This window comes from Gossypium hirsutum, chromosome D07 (genome assembly GCF_007990345.1).
Source record: "Gossypium hirsutum isolate 1008001.06 chromosome D07, Gossypium_hirsutum_v2.1, whole genome shotgun sequence".
Lineage (NCBI taxonomy): Eukaryota > Viridiplantae > Streptophyta > Magnoliopsida > Malvales > Malvaceae > Gossypium > Gossypium hirsutum.
Genome location: NC_053443.1, coordinates 28,012,810 through 28,040,803, shown reverse-complemented (window position 1 = coordinate 28,040,803; position 27,994 = coordinate 28,012,810). Strand labels below are relative to the sequence as shown.

General features: G+C 31.9%; 3 protein-coding genes across 3 annotated transcripts; 1 reads left to right on the top strand and 2 right to left on the bottom strand.

Annotated features, from left to right (window-relative positions):
* Positions 1-6,368: 6,368 nt before the first annotated feature.
* On the bottom strand, positions 6,369-8,986 carry LOC107954621 (uncharacterized protein At1g03900). Its single transcript, XM_016890231.2, has 3 exons — positions 8,320-8,986; positions 7,243-7,518; positions 6,369-6,713 (listed from the first exon to the last, which is right to left on the bottom strand). Exons 1-3 carry the CDS (start codon positions 8,803-8,805, stop codon positions 6,648-6,650), a joined length of 828 nt encoding a protein of 275 aa, XP_016745720.1. The 5' UTR covers positions 8,806-8,986; the 3' UTR covers positions 6,369-6,647.
* A 3,104-nt stretch (positions 8,987-12,090) lies between these two features.
* LOC107956140 (protein MAINTENANCE OF MERISTEMS-like) lies at positions 12,091-12,881 on the bottom strand. The gene is made up of 3 exons (XM_016891875.2): positions 12,828-12,881; positions 12,457-12,714; positions 12,091-12,408 (listed from the first exon to the last, which is right to left on the bottom strand). The coding sequence occupies exons 1-3, from the start codon at positions 12,879-12,881 to the stop codon at positions 12,091-12,093; spliced, it is 630 nt and encodes a 209-aa protein (XP_016747364.2).
* Positions 12,882-25,877: 12,996 nt separating this feature from the next.
* Positions 25,878-27,058, top strand: LOC121219164 (DNA topoisomerase 1-like). The gene is made up of 2 exons (XM_041096850.1): positions 25,878-25,990; positions 26,857-27,058. The coding sequence occupies exons 1-2, from the start codon at positions 25,878-25,880 to the stop codon at positions 27,056-27,058; spliced, it is 315 nt and encodes a 104-aa protein (XP_040952784.1).
* The last annotated feature ends 936 nt before the right edge of the window (positions 27,059-27,994 follow it).

Genomic DNA, 27,994 nt, shown 5'->3' with positions numbered 1-27,994 from the left:
TTTATACTACAAAATATTTATTATTAATATATTTATAATTTCAATAAATATTTATAATTAAAATATTAATATTGATATTTTCAATAATATGTGAATAATATTATTTAAAATTATTGATTTTAAAATTTACTATTAAAATAAAATTTAAATATTAAATAATTTATTAAAAATAATAAATTATATTAATAATTTATTAAATGACTAAATATAAATAATTAAATATGTGTGTTTAATAATATTAAAAATATAATATTTTATATTAATATTTTAAATATTTTAAATATTTTTAAAAATAAAAATAAAAATTATTATTAATTAATAATATTAAACTTGATTTAAGTTAATTTTTATATAAAAGTAACAGTATCTATTAAGGAGTTCTTTTTTGAAAAATTACTTACGCTTTTCAAAAGGATAAGTCATTTTACAAGGAAAAAGGCTTATTTTCTGTTGACCTGTAAGTCATTTTCTGTTGACCAATCTATTTTCTGTAAAACAAACACAGGAAAATACAGAAAATATTTTTCGTAAAATATTTTACATGTAAATAAACGGACCTTAAAATTTTCTATAACTTAGATAATTGAGTTAGGTTTTTAGCCTATTAGATAAATGGGTTTACTTATTGGGCTCTATGTAAATATGTTAAAGGTCAAAAGATGGGCACTAGGGACTTACTTTTAATGGAAAACATGGTGTTTTTTTTTTTGAAAAGTTCTAGTGTTATAGAAGAAAAACAGAACTTGTGACACAAGTTATGTACTATCAATGAAGACTTAAACACAAATCTTTTACCAATCTATGTTGGATTTTTAGTGTTCATTTTATGGCCAAGTGTTTTTCTTGTCCTTTTTGTTATTGATACTTTAAATACTTAAAAGTTGAAATGATATTGACTAAAATATTAAAAAAGTCCCTAAATTTTATTGTAAAGGTAGATATATAGAAACAATTAAAAGTTAAAATATGTTTTAAATTTATGTACTCTTCATATATTTAAAATTTAGTCATATTTTTATTTTCAGAAGTCTAGCCTCTCTACTTTTTGAATTTAAAAATGCAAGTTCAATTGTTAACACTATTAAATTTCTTTTGTTAAATTTAAGTTTATTATAATGTCATTGTTTGTTATATGGCTATCAAATGAGTTTTTTTAAATGTTACACCAACAAATTTGAATAGAATAATTTTAATGGGGTTTTTTACTAAATTCTTATAAAAAAATAAAAAATATCCAAAATATTATGAATTTTTTTTATTTACCAAAATATACCCAAAAAAACAAAAAAACAGAAAAAAAGCTGCGCCGATGTGACAGGACCCTGGTGGAGGGTTTTTGATTGGCAGCACCAAAGGTGCCTAACTGATTAGCGGCACCGATGGTGCCATACTGGTTGGCGGCACCAATGGTGCCATACTGATTAGCGGGACTACTCATATTATAAACACGAGCTCTGTCTAGCTGAAGGGAGAAAAATAAGAAGAAAAAGAAGAGGAAGAAGAGGTACTGCAGAAAAAAAGAGGAAAAGAGAGAAAGAGAAGAGAAAAATAAGGTATTTTTTTAAAAATAATTGATTATCTTTTTTTAAAAAAAAGAGGTGTTGCGGAAGATGACTTGTTTTCAACAAGACAGCGTTGATCCCCTCGACTAAGTTTGTGGTCATTTGGCCATAACGAAAGCCCTCGTCAAAACTTTGAGCTCACTGTCACAGCTCCATTGTGCCCAACCATTGTCGGAAAGATGTGTTTGTCTGCCCCTCCATGTCACTCTCAAGTCGGATCATTCTTTGCCGGAAAATATGTGGCTCTAACTCGTACGCTGCATACGTATTAAGAAAAAATAAGTTCTAGTAAGTCGATAACATAAAACATTACAACTTATATTGAAAATATAAGGTTATCATTTACCCATTCCCACGACTTGTCTCTTTTAGTCTGCATTCTTATAATCTTTGTGGAAGTTAGCCGCAATGTGACAGATGCAGTAAACGGATCTCTACGGCACACCGGAACGCCTAATAGCTGCAATTAAACCCTTCCCTCTATCGGAGATGATGCAAATGTTATTGTTGCTAATAACATACCTCCGCAGATTTGTGAGGAAGAATTCCTAAGACTCCGTGTTCTCTTTATCTACGATAGCAAATGCTATCGGGAGCACGTTTTTGTTGCCGTCTTGAGCAACCGCAAGAAGTAGGATCTGTGTATATTTTCCATACAGCCAGGTCCCATCCACCTGCATAAGTGGCTTGCAGTGGGGAAATGCCTGCACACATGGATCGAACGTCCAGAACATCCGATGGAAAATCCTTTTGCCGACTGTAACTGGTCGTCCGAGCCGTAATATGGCATTGTTTGTAACTTAATCACAGTCCCCCGTACGTACTCCCACATACCAGCTATCCAACCTTGAAGCTCGTTATACGACGAATTGTAATCCCCATACAGTTGCTCTATTGCCATCTGTTTAGCTATCCATGCCTTCCGATATGAGTCTTGATACTGGAATCGTGCTTGCATTTTGGCAATCAGTACCGAAACTTTAATGGTCAGCATGTCCTTCACCATTGGCATGATACACGTGCAGATAGTTTTCGAATCAAGTTTTCCATGATTTTCTGTCATACGTGTTGATGTGCATGTATGAGGACTAAAAAAATTTTGTATCTCCCACATCTGAGAACTTCTAATGAATGCAGCTTGTACCCGCCAATTGCAGCCTTCAGCTGCCTTCCAACACTCCCCAACATATATTGTTAGAGTAGACACTGCAACTTTATAATCCACCGATATGTTCATGTTATACCGTTTAATGTCATATACGCACTCTTCTTTACAGCTAAATCTCTGGCCTATGAATAACTCCTCATCATCAGATGTTACGGCCAGCCCGTGAGGATGAACTATTTCAGGGTACTCCGGGAACTCAGCTACATACGTTGCGTCGGGGTCTATGAGCGACATGTATGGCCCAGGATTATTGTGTATCAAAATACACCGCATTTGCTCCTCGACCGAAAAAGCGTTAATGCCTTCATCGTTGTTGACATCTTCATCGTCAATATCATCAGGTACATCGTCCACATCGGGATTACCATCACTATCGACCTCTTCATCCCAATGATCGCCACCACCTTCTTCTTCACCACCAACCATATCAACATCGGATGTAATATTCAGGTCGATACCAATCCCACCCATAGTCAATTCACTATCAACGTATGATATTGGAGCCACCATCCACGGTTCTTGAGCTCCGTGTTCTTCATCAGATACATTGACATCTTCATTTTGCTCCATACCGGCTAACTCAGCAAATAAGTGAATCGGTGCATTCTTGTCACTCCCATTCCCACAGTAGAGATCGACCATTGTTTCCACGTCTTCGTCGTCTACAAGTTCCATTTCGACGAATTTGACTGGATTTGTCGAAACTGGAAACTTGTAGAAAATTTTTGATATCCTTTTCCCACAACGTTTAAGAATTTTTGCATTAATCCTTGCCTTCATTTCATCGAACGAGACATTTCTATTAAATCTCATTGCTATTTGTTTCCGACATTCAAATACACATCCAACACTTGTTGTCAAGATGACTCCATCGAAATAAACGCATACAAAAACTTAGCATCCATCTTCAATATTTAATCTGTCAAAAAATAAATAAAATCTCATAAAAAATCTCGAAAGGTAACAAATTACTTAAAAAAATTAATGTTTCAATATGCAATTTTGTACATGAAAACCGTTTAACCACTAATCCTAATAACTAACACAATAATAATATTAATAATTTTATACTCAAAATAATACTAACTAAAATTATTAATTAGGGTTTTACTAAAAATAATTACTTACTAACTATAATAATACTAGTTTTTTACTAACTAGTTTATTTTGGTAAATAAAAATAATAACTAACCATAATAATAATACTAGTTTTTTACTAACAATAATATTAAGTAACATCTTAATACCTTAATAATAATAATAATAATAATAATAATACTAACTAACTAAAACTATCAATTTGAGTTTTATCAATCTTAATAACTAAACTAAAACAAAAAATAATACAAATTATACAAAACAATAACAACAAGATAATCAATTATTTTTAAAAAAATACCTTCTTTTTCTCTTCTCTTTCTCTCTTTTTCTCTTTTTTTCCGCAACTCCTCTTATTTTTCTTCTTATTTTTCTCCCTTCAGCTGGACAGAGCTGGTGTTTATAACACGAGTAGTCCCGCCAATCAGTATGGCACCATTGGTGCTGCCAACCAGTATGGCACCATCGGTGCCGCCAATCAGTTAGGCACCTTTGGTGCCGCCAATCAAAAACCCTCCACCAAGGTCCTGTCAAATCGGCGCAGTTTTTTTTTCTTTCTGTTTTTTGTTTTTTTGTATATTTTGGTAAATAAAAAAATTATAATATTTTGGATATTTTTTATTTTTTTATAATAATTTAGTAAAAAACTCATTTTAACGATATTAATAATTGGACTTAAATTTTAAATTCAAGTTGGACCTAAATTTTCAAAATTAGAAAAACTTAATTTTTAAAAATAAAAATACATAATTAAATTTTGACTCTAGCAATAATAAAAAGACTTTGAGCATATTTTAATTTAAAATATTATTTGCTTATTCATCTGTACAAAACTTGTTTAAATAAAGTTTACAACTTTTTTATTAGCTTACCAAATGAGATTCTAAAACTTTTCTGATGAGATTGATTTCGATAAATTTAAAAATTAATACTGAGATTGAATATTATAATAGTTAGATTAAAATTAATAATAGAATTAGTTTGGATTCAAGTATAATAGTAGTAATGAGATGAATTATAATGAAGAAAAAAATTTATTAAAGGTTTTTTATAAAAATAATCTAAAAAATTAATTAATTATGAAAATAGATCGAGGACAAATTAATTACGAAAATTAATTGTTTGTTACAGTACTTGGCGCCGCCTGACATATCGGCACCACTTCCTTTTTTCAGTCAATCATCACACAATTATTAAGCTTTTAAAATAATAAATTTTTTTGTGACGCCACTGTAGTGGCAGCAGAATTTGACGTTGGGTTGTTAGGCGAAATAACTCTAATTTAAAAAAAAAATTAACTGACAGCATGCTAACTGTTGAGGGCTCTCTTATTTTTGCTCTTAGGCTTTTGAGAAATTATTTTTCATTATGGATTTTGCTTATGGTCATTCCTTTAAGGACTTTGACGAATGTTATGGTGTATATTAAACTAATTAAGAAAAAACATGGAAAGAATATCAACAAGATTAACACGACTGTTGGGAAGCTTAGGATGGAAGCTAAGCATGTCAAGAGAGCTCTTAGTAGCTAGTGATTGTCAGTTAATTTTTTAAAAAAATTAAATTGTCATTGTGACAACACCAAAAAAATTTATGTTTTTAAGAGCCTAATGATTGCATGATAATTAACTAAAAAAGAAGATGATGTCTCCCGTCAAGCAATATTACTGTAACAAACAACATCACTATAACAAGCAACTCATTCCCATAATTAATTTTTTCCCATCTCAGCTTTGTAATTAATTAATTTTTATAAAAAAAACCCATTGAATGCATTAAATTATGAGAAATTATTTTATAAGGTTTGACAAGTGTATTATAAAGTATAGTAAAAAAATAAAAAAATTAATTATATAAATAAATGCAACACTTTATCACATCCTTAATCCACTTATGAAATTTAAAAATCTGCACCAACAATGTAAGAAATAATTACCCTTAAATTAAAAGATGCATACACAACAAAAAAAATAATTTATTGTTATTTTTTTAAAATTTATTAGAATTATATTTTGTCAAACAATATATTTACTAATAATAATTAAAATAAATAATATTTAGTATTATTTGTTAAATAACTTAATTTTTAATTAATATTAATTTTATAATATATATACATATAACTATCGATTAGGTACATTTTCGCAATCACAGGAAGAAAAGCAAAGCTTTTTGTTGTGGCAAGCACTTGTATCTTCGTCTATTACATAGGGCTAAACAGTAAGAAAGCTTTCACTGGGGTTGTTTTTGTGAGCATTAAATTCGCGTTGAAATTTAGCTGCAGGGTGGTTAAATTCTCCGAACATGCTTCACCATTAGTGTTCCAAACACCAAAAAAACCCGCGTGATCATTTGGATTTTGGCTTGGTAGCCAAAAGAAAAAGCTAAAGCTAGGCTTCAACCCAGGGTTGATGCTGGATCCCAACACAATTACATGATACAAATCATACAGAGATAAATACGACATATCAATAAATATAGATTATGAATTGATAACATCTCCCCTTAAACCCAAATGACGCCAAAAAACACAACACAACATGACAAGAATACAATGATTATTGCACTCATTGACAAGTCAGCCATGTATCAATTTATACATAAAAATAATAAATTTCTCTGATATACTTAAATAGTGTAAAACAATAACATGCAAGTCCAAGCAAGGGAAAAGGGACATCAATATGATATTGGAAACATGGAAGTATTCGGTACCTTGTCCTTCCTTTTTTTTAAATTTCTTTCTTTCTTTCTTCATCTTTTTCATATATCCAAAACATGGAACAAAAGATCTTACATACTGACCAAATACTCGTACTATTAGAAAGCCGCCCATCCTGATGCAGTGGTCTTCCTAGATCCAGATCCACTAGCAGGAAGATTCCTCTGTAAATGTCACCAATGTTGTTAATTTTGGTACCAAAAATGAGTTTCAGTTACAAAGAACTAAAGCAGCCTCCAGAACATATTGAAACATTTATTATCAAGGTCGAGAACCCAAGAAAAATTCCATTCCGTACTTGACTCCACAATGAAAAAGGCCATATATATTGTGTTTTTAATGTTTGAGCTTCAATTATGAACCTATACCCACCTTATTTCTACGGCAAGGAAACATTAAGTCAATGGGGCTAAATACACACAATGCCTAAAAACAATGAACTCACAGAATCATATAGAAGCTGAGTTGTACGGCATAGCTTGACAAGAGCTACAAGTATAATTTCTAACAAAGAACAAATGGGAATCTGAAGCGTATAATATTCATAAAAGGGGGGAAAATGCTTCTGCATATATTATCATAACCAATTCCCTGGCAAGGCTAAATCTAAGAAAAAGACAACAAAGGTTGCAAAACTTTTATGTAAAGCTCATGAAGCATGTATCTGACTAAAAGGCTGAATTAAAGTCGTACCTCAAGTTGAGAAAAGTTTGTTAAAGGGTCAGTTTGTCTTGTGTTTTCGGTGGGTGCTCTTTGACCAACACCTTGACTGGTAGATGTCATCCGAGCAGCTGCAGGGTCATTGGGAGGGGGTGGGAGAGGAGATCTTATCTTTCCCGAACCAGCAGGCGGCGGGGCAAGGCACAAAGTATTAGGCTTTAGAATCGCCCCTGACAATGCAGCAGCTGAAAGCATGCCAGTTCCACTAGATGGCTTGGGCTGAATATTAATCCGAATGGTCTCACCTTCCTATAACCCAAAACACCACAAGATCAAAATCCACCTAAAATGAATTCAAACACAGCATTTAAAATCCATTAATAATTAACAACAGAACTGATTTAAGTTGTCCTCTTTAGAGAAGAAAACTAAAACCACAAAGAGTGAAAGATAAATGATCAAGCCATATTAAAACACCAAAATTAAAGACCTTTATTGGTATAATACCATATTAAAACAACATAACCTACAGAAACAAATATAATAAATTACTTATTTAGCATGGCATATTGGCAAAAACTGAAATTGTACAATTTCTTCACAACATTTTAGATTCTTCAAGACAGCAACACCACAATCCAAATCCAGCAAAATAACTTAAAAGCCAGGGGAAAAAAACCCTCAAAACCAAGCTAACATAGCACATTGGCAAAAAAGAACTTCACAACCTAAAAAACAAACTTCAAGCAGCAGCACCAAAAAAAAGGGAAAAGAACAAAAAACTCAATATTTATCCAAATATACAAACTAATTTTATGAAACGATTGACATTTACTTTTGCTCACACTCATAAATTACGACCTTCCAAGTACAACGGCAATAATAACACGATAAAAATAAATCAGAAAACCTGCCCCGCCCTCAGCCCCACATTCTGAACTCAATCAAAATTTAAACTTTTAAACTTTTAACAATCTTAAGCAATAGCTCAGGTAGATGATATATCAAAATAAAGAATACGTCAAACCCACATTCTAAAATCAATGAAAGCTAGACGTTTAAAGCTACAAAAAGTTAAAAAAAAAAAAAAAGAGACCCGAATTTTTCTACCTTCAATCGATGATTAACAGCCGGATGAATATCAATAAGAGAATCAGTCGCATTTTTCTCACTAGCCTCTTTCTCGTTCTCTCTGCTAACATACTTATCGTGATCAGACAAGGCCACGTTGAAATCAAACGCCTCGTTCCGCTCATTAAACCCGAGCCCAATGAAGGCGTGTTTCCCATTCCCGTCCTCAATCTTGAGCACGAAGTACCGGGAAGAATCGAGCGCGGGCTCTACGGAACTCTCGCGCTGGCCAGGGTAGATAAAACAAGCGGCGAATAGCTCAGCCGAGTTGGGATCCTCCAATCGGATCTCGCATCGGTCCTTGCAAGAGACGACCCGGAGCCGACCCGACCAGATCTTGTCGGATTGGAGCCACTCACCGCATTTGTAACCACCGGAGGTGGAACGAGGCGGGATTTTGTAGACAGTGACTTCGCGGACCACGAGGAGGGTGTGTTCGAAGGACTCTTCTTCATCGAATGACATGTTGCGTAAATGTGGAGATGGAGTTAGGGTTTTTTCTTAGGGAAAAATTGGGAATTTTGAGAGCTGTTCGATGAAAAGGAGGAGAGAGGTGAGAGGTGGAAAGGAATAATCGGATGTTGAGAGATTTGGGTAGCAGAGAGACGTGGCTCCAAAGAGATTGATTGAAATGTCAATTACTCTTCCCCAATTACCTTTTTATCCTTTTCACTTTCCTATTAATCAGCTTTGGCAGATATGGTGATAGATTGGGTAGTTTCGGATATTTGCACTGTTTCGGACCGGTTAGATTCAGAATCAGCTAGAATATTGATTTGAAATAAATACTTGAAAAAACTGAATGAACATGTTTTTATATTTTTTTCTATTTTAATTTTTTTATAATTTATTCCATTGAACCGACTAATTGATTTTGGTTTGATGATCGATTTTGGGGTTTTTTTTACTAAAATATTATAAAAAATTAAAAATAACTAAAATATTATATATATTTATTTATCAAAATATACCAAAAAATAAAAAACAAAAAAAAAGCTGCAGCCGATTTGACAATACCCTAGAGGAGAGTATCTAATTGGCGGCACCAAAGGTGTCATTCCCATGGGCGGCACCGATGGTGCCATTCCCATTGGTGGCACTAGTCGTGTTATTAACACCAACTCTGTCTAGTTGAAGCAGAAAAATAAGAAGAAAAAGAAGAGAAAGAAGAGTTGCTGCGGAAAAAGAGAGAAAAAGAGAGAAAGAGAAGATAAAAAAAAGGTTTTTTTTAAATAATTGATTATCTTGTTGTTATTTTTTTGTATAATTTTTATTATTTTTTGTTTTAGTTTAGTTATTAAAATTAATAAAACTCAAATTGATAGTTTTAGTTAGTATTATTATTATTAATTTTTAGGGTTTAGATGTTACTTAGTATTATTGTTAGTAAAAAACTAGTATTATTATTATTGTTAGTTATTATTTTTAGTTAGTATAATTTTGAGTATAAAATTATTAATATTAATATTATTAATATTATTATGGTTTTCATGTACAAAATTGCATATTTAAACATTAACTTTTTTATTTAAGTAATTTATTTACCGTTCGAGATTTTATTTGAGATTTTGTTTATTTTTTGACAGATTAAATATTGAAGATGGATGCTAAGTTTGTTGTATGCGTTTATTTCGATGGAGTCATCTTGACAACAAGTGTTGGATGTGTATTTGAATGTCGGCAACAAATAGCAATGAGATTTAATAGAAATTTCTCGTTCGATGAAATGAAGGCAATGATTAATGCAAAAATTCTTAGACGTTGTGGGAAAAGGATATCAAAAATATTCTACAAGTTTCCAGTTTCGACAAATCCGGTCAAATTCGTCGAAATGGAACTTGTAGACGACGAAGACGTGGAAACAATGGTCGATCTCTATTGTGGGAATGAGAGTGACAAGAATGCACTGATTCACTTATTTGCTGAGTTAGCCGGTATGGAGCAAAATGAAGATGTCAATGCATCTGATGAAGAACACGGAGCTCAAGAACTTTGGATGGTGGCTCCAATATCATACGTTGATAGTGAATCGACTATGGGTGGGATCGGTATCGACTTGAATATTACACCCGATGTTGAATATTACGACCAGTTACAGCCGGCAAAAAGGATTTTCCATCAGATGTTCTGGACGTTTGATCCATGTGTGCGGGTATTTCCCCACTGCAAGCCATTCGTGCAGGTGGATGGGACCTGGCTATATAGAAAATATACACAGATCCTACTTCTTATTGTTGCTCAAGACGGCAATAGAAACGTGCTCCCGATAGCATTTGCTATCGTAGATAAAGAGAACATGGAGTCTTAGGAATTCTTCCTCACAAACCTGCGGAGGTATGTTATTAGCAACGATAACATTTGCATCATCTCCGATAGAGGGAAAGGTTTAATTGCAGCAATTAGGCGTTCTGGTGTGCCATGGAGATCCGTTTACTGCATCCGTCACATTGCGGCTAACTTCCACAAAGATTATAAGAATGCAGACTGGAAGAGACAAGTCGTGGAAATGGGTAAATGATAACCTTATATTTTCAATATAAGTTGTAATGTTTTATGTTATCGAGTTTCTAGAACTTATTTTTTCTTAATACTTATGCAGTGTACGAGTTAGAGCCACATATTTTCCGACAAAGAATGATCCGACTTGAGAGTGAAATGGAGGGGCAGACAAACACATCTTTCCGATAATGGTTGGGCACAATGGAGTCGTGGCAGTGGGCTCAAAGTTTTGATGAGGGCTTTCGTTATGGCCAAATGACCATAAACTTAGTCGAGGGGATCAACGCTGTCTTGTTGAAAACACATCATCTTTCGATTACATCTGTCTTGTCTGCTACTTTCTACATGCTGGCTACTATGATGTCAAGAATGGGTTAGCAACAAGTCGACCAGATTGAGGCGGGACACGTGTTTGTCGAACATGTCAGGGATGAAATGGTTGCAAACCGTCGGTTGGCGAGGTCAATAAATGTAGAAATATATTCACGACGACTGGAAACGTTTCGAGTTACTGAGACCATCAGTCGTCGAACTGGTATACCAACTAGGTCCTACGGAGTTGATCTCCGGAACAGACGGTGCGAGTGTAGGAGGTTCGACACACGTCATTATCTATGTGCGCATATCGTGACAGCGCCACAAATTTTTGGTGCTTAATTCCCCAATCCAACATCGGTTTTCCTCTCTTATTCATGTCGTGAACTTCCCTTACCTCGCACGGCGGATCCGAGATAGGTTGGATGCAGCCAAACTGTCGTAGCACTCGATCTCCGTGATACCACTCGACCATGTTGAAATTGATAATTGGTGCGTTAGTGTACCATATGTGGGAATGAACGTATGCGGACGAGGGTACCACATCTGTAATTTTCGGCCTACGGTATGGCATCCATATAAACTGCATGATTAATAACATTGTTATATTTAGCCATAACGTGTGAGTAAGATATAGAAAGTAAGATGTCATGAATATTAGAATAGCAGCTTACCTTTTCCCGGGTATACTGTTTAATCATAAGTCGGTATATCGGGACAGTGTGCGACCTCCCGACACCCGGACGAACACTTCACCTACAGAAAACAAATATAGGGTTTAGGGTTGGTAACATTAGTTAATATATTATGACTACAAAAAAGGGCACAATTTATATTTTATCACTTGTTCACCAGTGGATAAACATACGGTTGGTGACTAACGGATGCTAAAAATGGCATCCGATAGAGCGCCCAAGACTGCAGCAATGTGAGGCATTAGCCCATGTCTACAACATTCGGGTTTGTCACCCGACAAAGCTCCCGGTACAACACTGCTAGAACGGCGGAGCCCCAGTTATAGGAGCTAACACTGGACAAATCAACTAACAGGGGCAAGTACATCAAATGCACCTTGTTGTTGTTTGCATCGGGCATGAGTACTCCCCCTATGATATGCATGATGTACGCTCGAGCAGCGCACATCAACTCACCTTCAGTGGCGGTGGCTGATAATTGTCCAAATTTGGCTTTCAGCCATGTAAATTTTAAGCCCGAAAAATTCGACTCTTCGTCCTCTGGCGACTCTCCTAGGAGCTAATAACAAAGTGCAGCCGAATCGATTAATGAAAATACTCCCGTTACGGGACTCCCGTCAATTGAGAGCCCAAGCTGCATTGCAACATCCTCCAAAGTCACTGTGCACTCCCCACACGGAAAATGAAAAGTGTGGGTCTCTGGGCACAACCGCTCCACTAGCGCAGTTAATAAATCATAGCGCAAGTCGGAGGTCCGAATTAATGCTGCTGACCCAAACCCGGCTTGCTCCAAGTACGGCCTCAATCGCGCATCCGGAGCTTTCTTTAAACCATTCACACGGCCCCTTATTACTCGGTAGGAGTCCTGATAGTGTTAAATTACAGAAAAAATATTACGATAACATGATTTATTTCTATGTATTACGTATATCCTTTTTAAATAAATAAAACTCGTTATTAACAAATAATAAATCATACCGCCTGATTTGCCGCATCAGATATGTGTCTATCGGGTCGAATCAATCGAGCCATTGCGATGCCTGCATGTTGAAAAAAAAGTTAGTAAAACACTTTTACCTCGGCCATTTCTTCGTATTTTTTTCTCCGCATTTTATTACTTTAAAAAATTTCATAATTTCTAATTTTATATTTTTACTTTATTTCAGCGCATTATGTTTTGAAATTTATTAAATATACCATTTTTTCAGATTTTATTACTTTCCGTGAATATACAATTTCCGTTTTTTTCTTTTCGTATTTTATGTTTTCTTACACATATTTTTTATCATTTTATTTTTAATGCTATTTTTCTAAAAAACTAATTACAACATTCTAAATAAATTTCATAAAAAAAATTCCTAATCAACATACAATGTACATAACATGAATTTTTTCATAAATTTTGTCATGCTAAATAAATTTCATAAAATTTATATACTAAATAACATAATAAAACACGTATAATGTACATAACATAATTTGTTTACACACAAATATTACAAAAAATTAAAATTAATAATAAAAAATCACCTTTTCTTTCTTTCTTTTTCCTTCCTCCCCTCTTCTTCTTCTTCTTCTTTTTTTTCTCTTCTCCTTTCCTTGTCTTTCATTCTTTTTTCTTCTTCTCCTTTTATTTTCTTTCTTTCTTTCTTCTTCTTTCCCTCTCCTTCTCTTCCTCCCACCCACCAGCCGAATGGTCCCCATTATAAGGGCAGTGCCGCCTATCAGTGGCCTGTCAAATCAACTGTAGCTTTTTTTTTTCTGTTTTTTGTTTTTTGGTATATTTTGGTAAATAAAAAATATATATAATATTTTGGTTATTTTTAATTTCTTTTATAATATTTTAGTAAAAAACCCCGATTTTGTTATAAAAACCTTGTATATTTATATATGTTTAATCTATTTATAGATTTAGATTTTACATTTTTTTGATTTTACGAATTTAAATAATATTTGAATTTTGATATTTTAATTGTTATTCATAATAGATTTAAAAATGATGTATGTATTAAGTCTTAAACATCTATTATTCAAATCCATGTTATTTTTATGAATAAAATTTAGATTTATATATTTATTATTTGAATTTATTTTATTTTTTCTGACAATGAATTTGTATTCATGCATTCAAATTCATTATCCTCTTTACTTGAAAAAATTGAAAAAATATCTAGTAACAAAATTCAAATATTTTAAAAATTCATATATTTGGTTGATTAAGTCTCTTAACTCGATTTACATGGATATTGCTGTCAATACAGGAGGACGTGGGTTCGAGTGTACTGAAGCACATTATCCTCCTATTTATGTGTTGGGGAGGGCTGTGGGTAGTTTTAGACATTATGTTAAAAAAATAGATATGATCAAAATTTATAATGAGACTGTTCAAAATGCTTTATTGACATATGGACATGCTCTCTCTCTCTTTCTTTTTCTTTTTTTTTATTTTTCTAAATTGATTAGATTTTAGTTTTGGTCCCTCTATCACGTCTAAAATTGAGATTTAACATTTATGCTTTAATTCTTAACATAATTTGGTCACTATATTTTTTATAATGTTATTAATTAATTTAAATATTTTTTAATTAAAATATTAAATTGTTATATAAAATTTAATGCTCAAGTCTTAAATGCTAAGGCTTAGTTTAGCATTGTTTCTCAAAAGTACTTTTGAGGTAAAAAACGTTTTTGGACCCATAAGCAATACTTAGTAAATAATTTTTAGAGGTAGAAGTGTTTTTAAAATGTGCTTTTGAACCCCCAAAGCAAAAGCAATTTTTTCTAACTTCTACTTTTGGCAAAAGCGCTTTAAAAAACAAAGAACAATTTTAACCCTTATAAATTATTTTATCTAATATTTTTATTGGGTATGTGATTACTTTCCTATCGAAATTTATTTTAAATATATAATATTATATATTTTAATTTTTATTGGTTATATTTTAATATTTAAAAAATATTTTATATATTTGAATTAAATTTTATAAATAATTAATATTAATTGCTTAAAAATATTTAAAATTTATATTTTATATATTAAAATATTAACAAAAAATTATAATAAATTATTTTTTATATTCTTACTAAAATATCATAATATTAAATAATTTGAACATTATTTAATTACATATTTATTAATTTATAACATCATGTCTAAAATAAACATTTTATTTTTCAAAAGCATTTTTTAATAGTAATATTAAACACTTAAATCTTAAACCAAACTTTTTAAAAGTACTTCTCAAAATCACTTTTTCACAACATATTTTAAAAGCATTTCTCTAAGCAATGCTAAATTTCTCAAAACAAATTTACTATTGTATTATATCATTTTGATTAAATTTGCTTTTAGACCATAACAAGATAACATGTTTTAACAATAAAAAATGCATTTTACTAATTTCTATGAGGTTAATTTAGTAAAATGCATTTTTAGTTAATCTTGATGATGTTAACCAATAACAAAATCTTACATCTCAATCACATGAATCAAACAAGGTAATGTAACATACCCAATAATGTGCCAAGTAATCTTATATTTTAGTAATCCTATTATTGAAAGTAATTTTAGATTCCATGAATCAAACTAAGGACCAGTGAATTCATTATTTTGTCTAGATTTATGTTCAATTACAACTCGACTAACTAACCAATATAAAATAATAGATGGAAATAAAAGTTTGGTTACACAGTTTGAAAATTGTATACGCCTGCAAGGCCTTATTTAGAGAGTAATCTATTATAAATCAACTTCTACAATATGTGATTTAAGTCAAATCCACTCACCAAGTTGTGACCTGACTCCTATACGTAATCTAGATCACTCTCTCCACTAAGATGATGTTTGTAAAACCACCTAATGTAACAACCCGAAAGTCAATGGTATTGAGAACTACAGTTCTTAAATACTATTTTCGTAAACCATGTTCGTAAATACTAATATTTAATATTTATGGGGCTAGTATAAAAATATATTAAAAGTTGGTCTAGTAATTTTGTTTAATTGATAGTTAATTAAGGTACAAGCGTAATGATCCTAAAGTCAGTGGTATTGAAAATTTTGATTTTAAGACCCCGTTTCTGTAAATCGAACTCGTATTCCATAGAATTAAATTTCGGATAGGTAATTCTATTGAATTAGTGATTAATTAAGGTATAAGGACTAAATCGTAAAATTGGTAAAAGTTCAATTATTATGAATTATTATTAATTAGTAATAGAATAAATGGTTAAATATAAGATTAGCACCTGAACTTGTCTACTTCTCCCAGATTGGTACTTATGGTTTTTTTTGTTCCAGATTAGTATCCGAACATTGGTTTGGTACCTGAGCCTAACGCCGTTTAAATTTTGCTGACATGACAGCATTGGCCAATCGCGCGCTACCATGTGTCGCAATTTGGGAACCCCATTTGACCTTTTTTTTTAGCTCCTAACTCGATCCTTTTGAAAAAAAATAAAGACAACATTAATTAAAAGTTGAAAAAATAAGAAAGAATTAAAAGTTTAGCATCGGGCTTTGAATCGTTTGGGGAAAATTCTGTCAATTCTTCATCTAAAGAAAACTATGAGGTTTTTTTTTTGTTGAATATCAAAAGCCAGATAATAGTTATTAACAATCCCATATTTAACATTGATTCTTCATTTAAGAAACTGTTTTGATTCAATTTGTTTGAAACATTTCATAATCTCAGAAACCCTTTCGATTACCCACCCATCTGTCTGGAAAAAAACCTTATTCGAATCAAGATTTCCATATTTCGACCATCAATTACAAGTATTTCACTATATTTTTGTTGGTTATTTTTCATCATCGAATTAAGATTATTGTATTTTTAGCATACAAAGCTTTTTTCATCTTTAGTGGACTTTTTGTTTTTATGTTTTTTAAAAAAATTAAACCCTTTTGTTTGGACTCATTGTCACAAACTAATTGTATTTGTACGTATTATATCTGACTTCTAATTTTTAATTCGTATGATATCTGACTTTATTTTTTTTGGCATTAGTGAGTGACGGGGATTTTTTTCGAGCATTTAAGAGATTAAGGGTGAAAGGTATGTCTATTATGTATGTTTCTTTATTGTTTATGTATGTATGTTATGTTTTTAAATTGTTATGCATATTTTGTATGTTATGTACTGTTATGTATGTATGTTATGTTTACTATTATGTTATGTATGTTATGTGCTGTTATGCATATTATGTATGTATACTTGTATGTTTGTTATGTGTTATATTATTGTTATGTTTGTTTATTATGTATGTCATGTTTAATGTAGGCATATTATGTGGTATATCACTGTTATGTGTATGACTGTTTATTAATGTTTATGTATGTATGTTATGTTTAGCACTGTTAAAAATTTGTATGTATATCATGTATGTATATCATGTATGTATATTGTAGTTTATATTATGCATGTACAGTTTGCTATAACGTCTTCGAATAAATGTGTGGTGCATATACATTTGGGTGGAACTTTTGTTACAAACCCATGTGCATCCTATGTTGGAGGGGAAGTGCTGCAATGGGATTTTGACCCTGATTTTTTGTGTTATTACACGCTGTGTGAGATGGTAGTGGAAGTTGGGTATAGAGTTGTGAGAAACTTTGTATATTGTGAAGGTAGGGTAGATTTTAGTAAGAGACTGTGTGTTTACTATGATAGTTCATCATTCATAGCAGTGATTAACCATATTAGACAAAAAAGGGTCCATGCATGTATATGTTGAACACGAGGTAGACACACCTGATGTTGTTGATACCATGTTGTTGCCTAGCAGTAAGGAAAATGATGTAAATAGTGGTGTTAAGGAACAAAATTGTTATGAAGAATTAAATTGTAATGAGAAAATTAATGGTAGGGTTGAGGAAACATTTACAAAGCTAGATGGGGAATCTAATGTGGGACCAGACTTCAGTGGGAGTAGTGATACATGTACTGAGAGTAGGGAAAGTACTAAAAGCAGTGGGGCTAATGGTATAAACAACCCATTGGGAAATGAAGGGACTATAGGGGTAGAATCTGAGGATGAGGATGAAAATGTGAGAAATATAAAGGCTTGGTACAAAAAATATAAAAGGAAAAAACAAAGAGAAAGAGCAAATGTATGTGGATGTAATGAAAGGGGAGAGAAAAATAGTAAGGTTTCATCAGATAAGAGAACTGAATACTTTGATTTATCAGATCTGGGGTCTTATAGAAGTGATTCAGATGATGAGGTAGTTTGTAGAAACAGTCATGTATCTTTCGATCCTAATAACCCAATGCCACATTTGGAGCTTGGTATGGTGTTTAGGGGATCAAATGAATTTAAAACTACATTAGCAAAGTATGCAATAAAAAAAAGGTTTGATATTGTGTATCTTAGGAATGAGAATGGTAGGACTAAGGCTAAATGTAGGGTAGATGGATGTCTACTTAGAATATATGCTAGTGTAGATAATAGTGATGGGTTTTACAAGATAAAAACCTTCATACAAACTCACGAGTGTTTTATTACTTTTAAGAACAAAAGGCCATCTTACAAGTTTGTTGGGGAACAGTTCTTAAGTAAGATTAGACTAATTCCAAAGCTGAAGTTAACTGAGATGAAGAAACTACCTAAGGAAGAGTTGAAAGTTGAGCTGAGCAGGTGTACATGTAGTAGAACTAGGAAATGGGCACTAGAGGAAATAAATGGAAGGGTTTGCTATGAGTTTAATAGACTATGGAACAATGCAAATGCACTTGGAAAGGCATATCCGGATGGCAGTATAGAGATGATGGTAGAAAGACCAATCCCTATTAAAGTTCCCAAGTTTAGGAGATTTTATATAGGGTTTAGTGCTTTGAGAAAAGGGTTTTTGGAGTGTTGTAGACATTTTATTTTTATGGATGGATGCTTTTTGAAGGGGAGTTTCAAGGGGGAGCTTTTGTGTGCTATAGGGAGAGATGGTAGTGACCAAATATACCCTATCTCATGGGCAATTGTGGAGAACGAAAGTAGAGACACATGGAGATGGTTTCTTAATAATCTTATTTCAGATTTAGTAATTGGTGATGGTTCTAGATTCACTTTTATGACTGACAAACAGAAGGTATGTTTACTTAAATAATTTTCTGATATGATGCTTACTTTATTATACCAGTCATCTAATATTATTGTTTTTGTTTGCATTTAGGGATTGATGGAAGAGATTTTTGAGTTTTTGCCAAGGATTGAGCATAGAGTCTGTACAAGGCATCTATATGCCAATTAGAGGAAAGAAAATCTTGGAGGAGACCTGCAACAAGCATTTTAGGGAGCCTGCAAATCATACATAATTGCTGACTTTGAAAAACACATAAAAAAGATTGATTGTGTCAAACATAGTGCCAAGGTAAGTTGATGTGTCACGAAACTAACTAAAAATACGACAAAGGCAAATGTACCTATCGGTAAATAGTATAGCTACGGTGAGTAGAGATATCGTATTCACGAGGACTAAAAGTATTAGTAATTACCATTTTCCTATTATTTAACCGAAAAATTGGAGTGATTGGTTTAAGCTAAAATCTACTAAATTAATTAACTAAAGAACTCAATAGAGAATAAATCCAAAAAATAATTGAATAATAACCAATAAGCGAAATAATACCTAGGAAAGAATCCACCTAGACTTCATCTATCATTATGAATCTGAATTAAACGATTTATTCACTTGGTATATTGATCTGTAGAAATCCCTAAATTATGTTAATATCTCTTTCAAAACTAAGAGTAACTGACTCTAAGTTGATTAATTGAAATTTCTTTCTAATTAAAACCCCTATTGTCGCATTAACTTGATCTATAGATTCCCCTATTAGATTTGACTCTAATCCGATAGATTTATGTCGTCCTATTTCTAAGATTGCATGAAACTCCACTCAATTGTGCTAGATCTACTCTTAAATATGGACTTTTCCTCTGATTTAAGCACATTAAACATTAATTAATATCCTGGAAATATTAAAACAAGAGATAAGCACACATAAATGAGAAGAAGAATAAAGTATTTATTGCATAAGACAAAAATCAAATAATAGAATTCATAATAGGGTTCATCTCCTCTAGGTATCTAGGAAATTAGTTCATAATTGTGAATAAAAACATCTTAAAGACAGAATAATCACTGGAAATAAAGAAACTCATAAAAACTTCAAAAGAAATTAAAAGGAGGTCTTCAATCTTGATGGAAATCTGCTTCAAAGTTGGCTCCAATGGTGTTCTTCGAGTTGTTTTCTTCAATATTCTCTGATCGCCCCCTCTTCTCTTCTTCTACTTAGTATTTTTAGACTTTAGAATGCCCAGAAAGTCTAAAAAATGCATTTTTTTCGCATGTTTGGGATGCGAATTGTGAAATCGACACAGTTTGGCACATAGCTGTGCGTCCAGCCTGTGTGGGAAGACCCAGCCCATATGGTTCCTGAAGTCTACTCTATTTATCTGATTTTTGCTTGTTTTGCTTCCAAATGCTCTCCTAAGTATATAAATATGAATTTAAAGGATTGGGAGCATAAAATTCACCAATTTACATAAATAATCATCCAAAAATGCATTAGGAATGGGATTAAAATATGATACTTTTATCACTTATCATAAGTTTACTTAGGACTGACCTTGAGCAATGGTCAAATGCCTTTTTTTTCTGGTAGGTCCATGTGTGATACAACTGACAGCGATTTTACCAAGTCATTTAATGCAACAATTTAAGAGCTAAGTAAATGTTTATAATTTCTATGTTAAAAGAAATTAAACAGTATGTTATGAGTAGGATTGTAAAGGATTTGGCCAAAACTAAAAACTGGAATGATCAATTCTGTCCTAAGATATGTGAGAAGTTACACAAGAGTATCCAAATGAGTTCATACTGTCATGTTAAATGGAATATGGAGCAAAAGGGTTTGAAATGGCCAACTTTGGTGATGTTGTAGTTGTTGACTTATTTTAGTGGTCATGTAGTTGTAGGACATGAGATCTTACTAGCATCCTATGTCCACATATTGTTACATCAATTTTGTGAAAAAAAGCTTATATTTCTGATTTTGTTTATAAGTGGTTTAAAAAAGATGTTTATGAAAAATTGTATGGCTTTGTATTGCTTGCTGTCCCAAGTGAGAAATTCTGGTTTAAAATCGATATGGGACCAATTAACCTTCCCATTCCAAGGAAAATTGTAACAACCCAGTTTTAATTTAATCAGAACAGTGATTTCGGGACCACAAATCCGAGTTAGAATTTTTTTTAATATTATTTTTAGTGTCTACAGCATGTTAATTTATATGTGTGAAAAATTCATGAATTAATTTTATCGTTTGTGTGCCAATTTGTGAAAAAGGATTTAATTGTAGAAAATGCAAAAGGTATGTGCCATTTGTTAAAGTGCCGAATTGGCATGGCTTTTTAAGTATGAGATCCTTATGATGTAAGTAGACCATTGAATTAATGCATGGACAAGTAAGGACATTAGTTAGTGGGATTTTAATGTTATATGACCAAGGCTAAATTGGTAATTGTTGTATTAGTATGTATTAATTGAAAGAAAACATGAAAATGGCCATGCATGTTCTTTATTTTTGGCCAAATATTGAGAAAGAAAATAAGCTTTTGAGCATTTAGGTATCCGGCACTTTGGAGCTCAAAATTAGGTATGTTTCTTGTTCGGTTTTTGGTAATTTTTACGTTTTTGAGATCGTTGCTTTGTATATTACTTAGCCCAGGTTTTAATTTTTGGAATTGATGATGATTTTCAGAAGTGCCATTGTCGATAATGTGATGAAATTGTTGTTTGATGATGAAAAATAAATTTTTGAAGTTAGATTATTATGTTTAATTAAGTGATTTTTAGTAAAAAATGTGTACTAAGGATTTAATTGTGAATTTTGTAAATTGAGGGATCATCATGTGAAATAAATGATAGGAATGGGTGGCTAGGGACCTTGGGAAGATTCGACCAAACTAGAATGGGTTCAAATTTTGAATATTTTGAGTTGTTTTGAAATAGGGACTAAATTGAAAAAAATGTGAAATGTTAGGGGCTAAAATGAAAATTTCCCATTTATGTGTTTTTGGAATAAATTTGAATGAAATGTGTTATTAAATAGCTAAATTTGAATTTATTTAGATCAAGAACAAAAGAAAATGGAATTAGAAAGGGGGAAGTCGAAAGTGGTCGAGTAATCGATTCCATCCGCTTGTCTTCGTCCGAGGTAAGTTCGTTAGTAAGTTATTGAAGTTAAATTTACTGTATTTATTTTATGTATAGCCGAATCTAAATGTGTATGTGTACCCTATTATGCTGAAAGTATAATACTTCGATTCGGTCCTAAAGACAAATTAAGTCCGAGATTTATTGGGCTGTATGAAACCATTGAGTGTATCAGGCCAGTTGCATATAGATTGATGTTGCCATCTGAGTTAGAAAAGATCCACAACGTGTTTCACGTATCTATGCTTCAACGATATCGATCTGATCCTTCGCATGTGATTTTACCGTCTAAGATTGAAATTAAGTCCAATATGAGATATGAAGAAAAATCGATTCGGATTTTGGGTCACGATATTAAAGAACTGAGAAATAAGAAAATTTCGTTAGTAAAATTATTGTGGCATTGACACGATGTTGAAGACGCTACGTGGGAACCCGAAGATGCTATGAGACAGCAATATCCGAATCTGTCCAATGGTAAGATTTTCGGGGACGAAAATTCCTAAGGGGGAAGAGTTTAACAACCTGGTTTTAGTTTAATCGGAACAGTGATTTCGGGACCACAAATCCAAGTCAAATTTTTTAATATTATTTTTGGTGTCTGCAGCATGTTAATTTATATGTGTGAAAATTTCATGAATTAATTTTATCATTTGTGTGCCGATTTGTGAAAAAGGATTTAATTGTAGAAAATGAAAAAGTTATGTGCCATTTGTTAAAGTGCCGAATTAACATGGATTTTTAAGTATGAGGTCCTTATGATGCAATTGGACCATTGAATTAATGCATGGACAAGTAAAGACATTAGTTAGTGGGATTTTAATGTTATATGACTAAGGCTAAATTGGTAATTGTTGTATTAGTATGTATTAAATGAAAGAAAACATGAAAATGGCCATGCATGTTCTTTACTTTTGGCCATATGTTGAGAAAGAAAATAAGCTTTTGAGCTTTTAGGTATTCGACACTTTGGAGCTCAAAATTAGATATGTTTCTTGTTCGATTTTTGATAATTTTTATGTTTTTGAGATCGTTGCTTTGTATATTACCTAGCCCATGTTTTAATTTTTGGAATTTATGATGATTTTGAGAAGTTCCATAGTTGATAATGTAATGAAATTGTTGTTTGATGATGAAAAATAAATTTTTGATGAAAAATAAATTTTTGATGTTAGATTATTATGTTTAATTAAGTGATTTTTAGTAAAAAATGTGTACTAAGGATTTAATTGTGAATTTTTTAAATTGAGGGGTCATCATGTGAAATAAATGATAGGAATGGGTGGCTAGGGACCTTGGGTAGATTCGGCTTAACTAGAGTGGGTTGAAATTTTAAATATTTTGAGTTGTTTTGAAATAGGCACTAAATTGAAAAAATGTGAAATTTTAGGGGCTAAAATGCAAATTTCCCATTTATGTGTTTTTGGAATAAATTAGAAGTAAAGGTAAGTAATATGTATAATATGAAAGATGAATTAATCGTATAAATATGATTATATATGTATGTGTACATGATTAGTTGATTTCGGCCCATTGGTGTAATTTTTATGAGTTCTTTAAAAATTATATACTTATAACTTACTAAGCTATTTAAGCTTACTGTGTGTCTGTTCATTCATTTCTTTTATAGATTTTTAGAAGCTAGTTACGAGCTCGGGGATCTTTGAGGAAGTCCGTCACACTATCGACCTCTATCTCGGTATTTTGAAAGCTCGAAATTTTATACATATGGCATGTATAGGCTAGCATTTGTTTTGGTTGGTCTTGAATATTGTAGATATTTAGCCATACGAAAATGGCTTGGTTTAATGTTAATATGCTAATGTTTAAGAAATTTTGGAACATGGAATATTTGTGTGATATACTTAGTATATGAATTTGGTATGATGGAAAGATATATATATGGTATGATTAGTTCATTTTGGTAAGCTTGTTGTAGGGATGAATGATTTATTTTGGTTGTGTTTTGTTAATGATGCTACGATAATGTATAATCGGCCATAAAATAGCTCATTTTGGAGGTATGATTTGTAGCATATTTGTGTAATGATTGATTATATAATTTGGCTTAATTGAAGTAAAAATTGTTGATTAAATGCTGTCCAAATATTGATTGAATGTTGTCCAATTGTTGATTAAATGCTGTCCAAATGTTGATTTAATGTTGTTCAATTGTTGATTAAATGCTGTCCAATTGTTGATTAAATGCTATCCAATTGTTGATTTAATGCTGTCCAATTGTTGATTAAATGCTGTCCAAATATTGATTGAATGCTGTCCAATTGTTGATTAAATGCTGTCCAAATATTGATTGAATGCTGTCCAATTGTTGATTAAATTCTGTCTAAATGTTGATTTAATGCTGTCCAATTGTTGATTGAATGTTGTCCAATTATTGATTAAATGTTGTCTAAATGTTGATTTAATGCTGTCCAATTGTTGATTAAATGCTGTCCAAATGTTGATTGATTGCTGTCCAATTGTTGATTAAATGTTGTCCGAATGTTGGATAATTGCTATTCGTTTTTGAGCATATTAATGCTGTCCACATTAATGCTTATATGCTGTTTAATTTTTGTACAAATCAAAATTGTCCAAAACAGGGTAGGTTACCTATGTTTTGTCTTAAAATACCCTTATGCATAACGTATAAATTACTATTTTTATAAACTATTAATGAATCGGGTTAGTCATGATTTGGTATTTGAAATTGAATTTGTTTTAGAATGTTATGCGCATGTATATATCTTATAAAATGATATGCTTGATAATTAGTTAAATTTATGGATTGTTCTTACTTAGTATGCATATGTGCATAGTTTTTTTTTATAATGGCATGGCTAGAAGTTTGCTACTTAAATATATATATACAATGGATGATTTGACATAAGCTTAGTGAATATGATGTAATGATATAAGCTTGAATATATATATTGAATATTCGAATGGTATGAATATAATAGTGAATGTGCTCGAACTATGGGCTTGTAAAGCATGATTAGTTTTAATTGATTAAGTAATCTACAGGTGCGAATGTGATTTATATGATTGGGTTGTTAATTACTATTCGAGTTTCTTTTAAAAAAATATTTCGTGATTGAGTTAGTCTAATTTGTGCATAATCTATAATGAAAGACTGTTTTGAGTTGTGTTTTGATCGGTAATGCCTCGTAACCGTAATTTGGAGACAAACACGGGTTCGGGGTGTTACAAAAATGCTCGAGAGAAAAAAACAAAGTCAAAGAAGAGAACGAGATAAGTGGGAGTAAATTTTCTAGAAAATGGAGGAAGATAAAATGCCACAAATGTTCCATGGTTGGACACAACTCCAGAAGTTGTTAGAATTTATCTACTGTAAGTGTTACTAACTTATAAGAATTTTAATGCAAAACATGTTTAATTTGAGAACTACTACATATTTAATTTGTAGAGTACATCACCACCAGTTGGAGTACCTCCAACAGCTCCTGCTCCACCAATTGCAGCAGCTCCTGCTCCACCAGCTCCTTCTGATCCTATTCCATGAAGTCCTTCTCAAATAGTTGCATCTGAAGCATCTGGATCATCACCACCAGCCCCTTCAACACAACCAACTCCTCCAACCATGCTAACCTTTTCGACACAACAAATATTTACAAGACTTCGTAGTAGGGGAAAACAAGTTGTGTATGGGATTGGATTATACATCTGAGAGGACAGCGATGCAAATTTTGAATGTAAGTAGTCAACCTCTAAAATGTTTATTATATTTTGATGACATGTTTTTTAATTATGTATTTTATGCATTGTAATCTGGTATGAGAGGGGAAACCATGGTGACTGCCCCAACCAAATGTACCAATAAAGGGAAAGATAAGGAAATTGCTGGTGGGACTCAAGAAAGTAGGAACATGAAAAAGGCTAAGTCCAAAGACCCATCCAAGCAGTATTGTAAGCCATGGAGATAGTTGATGTTAATCCATGTTTAATTTGATGGTCTTATTTTTAACATACGATGGATGGTTTTATTTTTTTGGATGATTTTGTTGGATGTATTTCAATGATGGACGATTTAATTGATAGTTGTATTTTGATGGACACTTCATTGATGTTTGTATTTTGATGACTGGTTCAATTTTGTTTGTAATAGATGATTCAATTTAGGGATGTCAATTGTTGGACAAAAAAATATATTTTCCATTCCATTCCATTCATTCATTCTTAACAACTAATGAAATTACATTAACAACTTTTCACCATCCAGAAGCAAGATAACCAAAAAAATCATCCATGATACAATTAACAGCTTATAAGCAACTATTAATTTTTTGTTCATAGACATTTTATCCTTGTACAATTTTATCTTCTCTTACAAATGAGTTACCCTCGATCGCATTCTTCGCATACCGTCAATATTGAGCTCATCGTTCTCAAGTCTTAATCTCCTATTATCTATCAATAACATCTAATTTTCTAGCATTATTTCATTGATTGTGCATCCTTCTTCTTTTACAATTGAGTCCGTCCCCTAACTATCACCTTCAACCCACTGAAAAAATCACATCCCCCGGTCTTCATTTTACATATACAACAAAAAACAAACAGAATATTAAAAAAATGGTAGTACACAACACTTCTCTGCAAATTGTAATGGTAGATCAAAACCCTAAACCCTAATTTACCTTTTTAAACTTCAAATACCTAAAGAATTTTCTCCTTTGTTCTTTGGAGTATTCACGTTGCAAATGGGTGCCCTTAAATTACAATGGTAGTATACAACACTTCTCCGTGCACTTGATTTTCTGTTTGTAGAAGAAGAAATGGTGGAGATGTGAATGAGATGGAAAACAAAGAAGAGGAAAGAAAACATGAGAATGAAAGAGGAGAAAATTTAAGAGAAAACCAAAGATGGAAAAAGAAAGGGGTGCAAGATGTTGAAAACTTGAAAAACAAAAGAAAAGAAAATGATAGAGAAGACGATGTAAAGAGAAAACGAAAGAAAAAGAAATGTTGAAGAAGATGGTGAAAATGATGGAAAAATTAATGAAATATAAATTTAAAGGAAAAAATTTAAAATAAAAAAAGAACCAAGGGGATCGGGTTAGCAGTTGTAAAAATGTCAAATAGGGTTCCTAAATTGCGGCACGTGGCGACGTACAATTGGCCAACGCTGCCAAGTTAGCAAAATTTAAACAACGTTAGGCTCATGTACCAAACCAGTGAACGGAAAAAAAGTTCGGGTACCAATCTGAGACAAAAAAATCATAGGTATCAATATGGGAGAAGTGGACAAGTTCATATACTAATCTTATATTTAACTCTAGAATAAATACTTAAGTAGCAATTATACCACTATATAAAGAATAGTGGACGGTAACATTTTTTAATTTTAAATAAAGTGTTATAAAATTGTTAATTAATTATAATATTAAATAACATAAAAGAACAAAATGGAAAGAAAGAGACTCTTTTTTCTTTTTTCTTCCAAAACCACATCGAAACTTAGAGAAGAAACTCCAAGAAGGGTTCGGCCATAAGGTTTCATACTTTAAATCTTAATTGGTTAGTGTAATTTAATCATTTTTTATATTTTTATATTTTTGAAATTTCGAGAGCTTAATGTAGCTAATTTGTGTATTATTTTTTGAAACTGTTAAAATTTTAGAATGATATAATTGTTGAATCTTTGAAGTTTTAGGCATTAAATTGATAGATTTTAAGCTTAGAAGTGAAAAGAGACTAAATTGTAAAGTTAATTTATAGTTTGGTCCAATAGGGACTAAAATGTATAAATTTTAAAATTGGTGGTAGGATTGAAAAAGAGGAAATCCTAAATAAACTATAGTAAAAATGAATTAAAAATATGAGTTCTAGATTGAAAATTATGTTAGTATTAGTTTTAGGGCCTAAATTGAATAAAATGCAAAATTTGTATAAACTGACAATTGAT